Source organism: Lissotriton vulgaris, chromosome 7 (assembly GCF_964263255.1).
Source record: "Lissotriton vulgaris chromosome 7, aLisVul1.2, whole genome shotgun sequence".
Classification (NCBI taxonomy): domain Eukaryota; kingdom Metazoa; phylum Chordata; class Amphibia; order Caudata; family Salamandridae; genus Lissotriton; species Lissotriton vulgaris.
In genome coordinates, this window is record NC_141695.1 from 387,666,317 (window position 1) to 387,672,374 (window position 6,058).

Sequence of the window (6,058 nt, forward strand, 5' to 3'; positions counted from 1 at the left end):
GTCTTCCCGCCAGAGTGGTGGTCAGAACTGGTGGGGGCCAGTTTCTGAGTACAGCAAGTGGTCTGGAGAAGCTCACAAGGGAGGCAGACCTTTGAAGCTTCCCCCTGCCCATCCTGGGGGAGGAGACCTAGCACCTCGCTTGGGATGTGCATTGTTGCATTCCTAGAAGAGCGGGGGCTCTCCACTCAGGGGTCCAGCAACATGTCTGATGTGTGGCAGCCTAGGCAGCCTCTCACTCCAGACGTGGATTGTAGGTCAGGTTTTCAGGGGGCATCTCTAAGATGCACTCTGGTGCATTTTACATTAAATCCCACACTGACATCAGTGCAGGTTTAATGTGCTGAGAAGTTTGATATCAAACTTGTCAGTCTTCAGTGTAGTCATTGTGGTGCTGTGGAGTTCGTAATGACAACCTCCCAGTACCATATACTCTTAATGGCATCACTGTACTTACAGTGCCCAGGAATGGCCCTGGGTACTGTAGGGGCACAGGGCTCATGCACCTGTGCCCACACCGCTGGCATAGGGCACCCAACTAGAGGGTTGATTGAGGTATGCCAGGGTAGTGGGTTTTGTGGGCATGGCACACAGGGATGTGTGCCATGCCGACTCTTTGTTTAGATCTGCACTTAGACACTCAGCCTGCAAAGGCAGTGTGTGGGTGTCAGGGTACAGGGCCCATAAGGGTGGCACAATAAGTGCTGCAGCCTTTAGGGGTTTTCTCTGGTCACCATGCCCTGGTTACCTAGGGTACCATTTAATAGGGGCTGACAGGTAGCCAGTGATGCCAACAAGGGTTTTAGTTTCAACACAGTTTTAGGGAAGGAACACAGGCCCTGGGCACCTGGTTGGCAGGAGCCCAGGGCACACTCAGTCAAAGCACATCAGCAGTTCAGCAAACAGTGGGAGCATACCAATGCAAGAAAGATGGCACTTTCTCACAAAGTTGAATCAATAAATTTAATAATGCAGTCGGATAATAAAGATCAAGATTTGGGAGGGAAAGCCCCCCCCTGAGACGTATCTAGTTGTAAAATTGCTGGGGAAGTTCCAGGCTGTTTCTGTGCCCTTATAAAATTCCAAATTTTTGTATGTACTTCCGATAAATATGTTTTAGAAATTTTAATCGCAAGATGGATAAATAAAAATACAAATAATGGCAAGTTTTACATTTTGACCAACGATACACGGTCAATTAAAGTTAAAAGAAGAAGCGACCAACAATCTAATAGCCTCCTAACTTTTTCCAAGGTGTTTCCATAATTTAGCCTAAAAAGATGATCATAGTGACAATTTACATATAACCCTAAATATCTAATAGAATTAGATGAATTCTGCTGACGGGGAAAAGGCAGCGACACGGATGGGGCATTGAACCAAAGCACCTCCGTCTTTGCTCAATTTAGTCTATACCCACCTATTCGTGTAAACTCTTCCACTTCCTTAAAATCATTTAAGATATTAAATGATTCTGCTGATAAATATAAAATAACATCATCTGCAAATATTTTCATTTTTGGCATAGCCGCTATTGGAGGCATTATCTGAAGATTATTGCAGATTTTAATTGCCAAAGGTTCTATAAAAAGTTCTAACAAAAGGATGGACAGCGGGAATCCCTGTCTTGTCCCACGTCGAATTATGACTATGCCTGCCGATTCTCTATTGATTAAGATACTCTCCTCTGAACGCCATTTTAAAAATACATATGCCCACTACATGCTTTAAGCACAGCCAATAAAAAAACACTCCTCTTTTCCAACTCTATGCACGTTGCTATTTAATTAGTTAAATATGTTATTGGTGCATGATTTTAAGCACAAACAATGTAAATGCGCACCTTTTTCCAACCGGGCCACACGTTCCTAACAAGTTAAAAATACTGTACCCCATGCTTTTAAACACATAGGGCCAGATGTAGGAGCCTTAATACCGGTCGGAAACGGCCGATTTCGGCCGTTTCCGACCGGTATTTGGCTTTTGAGATGTAGGGGGCATTTAATTTACAGAATCGGTATATTTACCGATTCGGTAAATATACAGATTCGGTAAAATACCGAATCGGTAAATTTACCGATTCTGTGAATCAAGATGTAGGTGGCACTGTAATCAGTGCCACAGGCCCTTACCGAATCGTTATTTACCATGGAATACTGGCCCACATGCATCAAAGTGGGAGATTGCGATTTCTTATTTGCGATTTTTAAGGAATCGCAAATAAGAAATCGCAAATCGGTATGCATGAAGATTTCCGTTTTTTTTTTTGCGTGTCGCAATAAATCGCAATTTAAAGCGAATCGCGCTGTTTAAGGAATCGCATAACGGGAAATCGCATTTTGCACTTTCGCTTAATGCGAAAACAGCACAGTTGATGAATTGATGCAATATATTCCCGAGAGTAAAGTTGCAATTATACCCAAATAGTTAGGTGAATTTTGTAAATTTCATAATTTACAAAGAAAATCCCCGTGAGCAGTGATGTTAATCTTCCCCCACCCGCAAAGCAGGATGACCCATCTAACGTGGATGAAATTTAAAATTGCAGGGATTTGTGTTTTCCAATGTCAGTAAGTGGCAGCCTGTAAATATTGAGGAAACATCAGCTGCTCTCATCCTGGAATTCCTGGCGCTGAGTTAGCAGATGGAGCACAGTCTAGCCAATGAAAAGGCACGCAGCTGCAGACAGAAGTTCCTGCTACAGCCCATAATTCATTTTTAAACAAAAAGTTTTATAAACTGTGCCAGAATAAATGACCATTTCAAAGCTATTTACTTATGTGCAGGGCAGTCAGTTCTGGATCAGTGACAATGGGGTTCAATGTATGAAAACACTTTAGGGGCAACAATAAACTGTGAATAGCAAAACTACCGGGTTTGTGACAGCAAAACAGAGTTTTGAAATGTACAACACCTATTCTGTAAGCCTGAAAAGCGATGTATTCCAAATGGCAATTAGGAGAGGGCATGAAAAGGAGGTTAAAACGAATTTCTAATCACAATTACAGGTGATTGCTGAGAAGCCAAAGAAGGCAATCAGGGACACCTGAGGTTTCTTTTGAAAGTAGCTCTGGCAGTTGATCTCAGAGCCTGGGGAGGACGGTTGTTTTTGCTGCAGTCTGTGGTGTTCACAAGGAAGGACATGGAAAACCAAGAGGCAGAGGGGCCCTCCAGGAAAAGAAAAGTGAAATTTTCAGAAAAAGAGCTTGAAATTCTCATTGAGGAGGTGACAGACAAGCATGAACAGTTATTTGGAAAACTGTCTCATAAAGTGCCTGATGCTGTGAAAAGGAATGTGTGGCTCAACATTCAGTCCAAGGTGAATGCAGTTGGAGTGGCTCACAGGGAAATCTGCAATTTACAGAAGAGGTGGTACGACTTGCGCAGTCGCGCTAAGGAGAAGATTGCGGCAAGAGTAAAGTCTGCAAACAAAACTGGAGGTGGTCCCCCCAAGGACATACCAACAACCCCTTTAGAAGACCTTGTAGAAGGGACACTGTTGACTGAGGCAGTTGTTGGTGTTATGAACATAGACACGTCAGATCTCATCACTCCCTCCGAAGGTAAGTTAATATGTGTTTGTAAATTTAAGAGGGTTAATAAATAACATGGTTTTCATCTAACATAGTAAAGGCATGAGATGGAAGAAGCTTGCAACATTACCACACATGGTAAATTACATGTAAAGCACTACTTGCCTCATGAAAGGGAACTTATAATGCTTAGAGCAATGCATCATGGTCAATGTAGTTCTTTTAAAACATTTTATGACATTTAAAAGTTATACTTCTCAAATAAAGAACAGACACACAGATATGTTAGTACATTTTCAAAATTTATTAGGACAAGAACCATCAAGCAAAATTATGTTCTTTGTGAATCACAGCAAATCAATTGCCACTCTAAATATCTGTTTTCACTTTTCTAACAGAATTGCTTCAACAATTAATTGAACAAGATTTAAGAGATTTCAGTACCTTAGACATTCAAATTAATGAGGAAGCCAACATTCCAAGTACATCTACAGCAAATGACACAGTAAATGAAAGGCATAGAGTTCGCCAACTACTGCAAACAGAATCAGAGGAGGAAAGTACTCAAACAAATGCAGTGTCAAGACCAGACCCCACACCAACAGCCACCAATGCCAGGCCTAGTAGGCGAAGGAGGCTAAGTCAATTTTATAGAAGGCGGCCAAGAACCTCAACAGTGTCCATGTTTGAGGAGGGGTCCACCACTGGAAGTCTGGTAGAGGACAAAATTTTAAAGATTCAGCGTCTGCAAGGAAAAGATATTCGAATTATGAAACGCAAAATGATGTCTATGTGCAAAAACATAGCAGGCATACACAGCACTATGAAGAAGATGGCTGATGATTTCAAACATAGCCAAGAGGCTTCTGTTGGAAAAATGGACAGTATAGCAAAGTCACTGGAAGGAATTTGCAAAGTCATGAAATTACAATATAAGCAAAGTGGTCATAAACACCTTAGGCAACAGACAACCTCACATGCTCAGAACACACTATTAACCAAAATTTCAAATACTGCGTCCAAAATTTGCAAGCAAAATGCAGAAATACATGAAAAAATTAATGCTTCTTTTGTTGCAATAACAAGGGGAATGGTGAGAGATATTCCCTTACAGCATGCTTCTAACAGTGGTAATATACCTGCAATTAATTTACCAAAGAATGACTGTGCTATGGTTGTGAAACATGTAAATCCACCAGAAGGGACCTTTGCTGGGTCAAGACGGAGTATTAGATTTGCTAAGGAAGGATGCCAGATGATGATGGATGAAGGAAATAAAAGTTCAAAGGCTTTGGGTGTTCGTGGGCGTAAGAAGTAGTATGAAAGCAATTTGTTTCTCAATGGAGGTTATCCAGTAAAATTATTCCATTTAATCTTTGACTAAGAACAAGATCATTTTCCCAGACAGAGATCTGGTATGTTTTTTGAATAATGAAAGTCATTTACTTTGAATGTTCCTTACTTGTTTTTGGTTACAAGAAACAGAATTTCAGTATGGAGAAATACAAATAAAGCATGTTACCTTCTCAGAAATAATTCTGTGTAATTTCTGATCTCCTTATCCGTCCTTCTGCTGCCTCTGGTCCATGTTGTCTTGCTGGGGGTTGCTGGGGATCATTGTCATTTGGTGGTAACATGTCTTCTTCTTCTAAAGGTATGCCTCTCTCTGTTGCCATGTTGTGTAGCATAGCGCAGACTGCAACAATTTTACAGCATGTTTTTGGACTATACTGCAAACTACCACCAGTCTTATGTAATATGCGAAATCTTGATTTAAGCACACCAAAAGTTCTCTCAATTACATTACGCGTTGATTTATGAGATTGGTTGTAATGTTGTTCCTTTCTACTTGCTGGGTTGAGATATGGAGTTAATATGTATGACCTAACTCCATAGGCACTATCACCTATAACCAAAAGAAAACAACACTTACTTTAGATATGTATTACTTGGTAATTGTGATGGAAGGTAAAGTTGTACATTTGAAAAGGAAAAAAAAACATTTACCAAGCAAATAGCATCTCCAAACTGTCCTGCTTGAAGTCTGGCATGTATTGCACTATGTTTGAAAATGTAGGAATCATGGGCACTCCCTGGGTAACTTGCCACTATGTCAGTTATGATGGTCTTGGAGTTACATATCACTTGAATATTCAGAGAATGAAAACTTTTCCTATTACGGAATATGTACTCATTTTCTGAGGGTGGACAAATAGGTACATGAGTCCCATCCACACATCCAATCACATGTGGAAATTGTGCCATACCATAAAAATCCACTTTAGTTCTCTGTAAATCTTGTGGAGAAGAAGGAAACTTTATGTAATGACCAATTCTACTTAACATTGCATCCAAAAAAGAATTGAAAAATCTAGACAGAGAACTCTGGGATACACCACCAGCAATAGCTACCACCCCCTGAAAAGAACCAGACGCTAACAGGTGTAGACAACACAGGACTTGAACATGAGTAGGGATAGCATTTGTCCTGCGAGTCGCCCTTTGCAACATGGGATCGAAATCATTAA

The 6,058-nt window shown here is 40.8% G+C and overlaps 1 protein-coding gene across 1 annotated transcript; it reads left to right on the top strand.

Moving 5' to 3' along the window:
* The first annotated feature begins 3,139 nt into the window (after positions 1-3,139).
* LOC147701712 (uncharacterized) lies at positions 3,140-4,848 on the top strand. The gene is made up of 2 exons (XM_086928691.1): positions 3,140-3,560; positions 3,929-4,848. The coding sequence occupies exons 1-2, from the start codon at positions 3,140-3,142 to the stop codon at positions 4,846-4,848; spliced, it is 1,341 nt and encodes a 446-aa protein (XP_086784817.1).
* The last annotated feature ends 1,210 nt before the right edge of the window (positions 4,849-6,058 follow it).

Bases quoted from the DNA above. Each gene is read 5' to 3' on its own strand.
- LOC147701712 (XM_086928691.1), top strand. From the start codon at position 3,140: ATGGAAAACCAAGAGGCAGAGGGGCCCTCCAGGAAAAGAAAAGTGAAA. The intron at 3,561-3,928 runs GTAAGTTAATAT...CTTTTCTAACAG, and splicing joins TCTCATCACTCCCTCCGAAG to AATTGCTTCAACAATTAATT.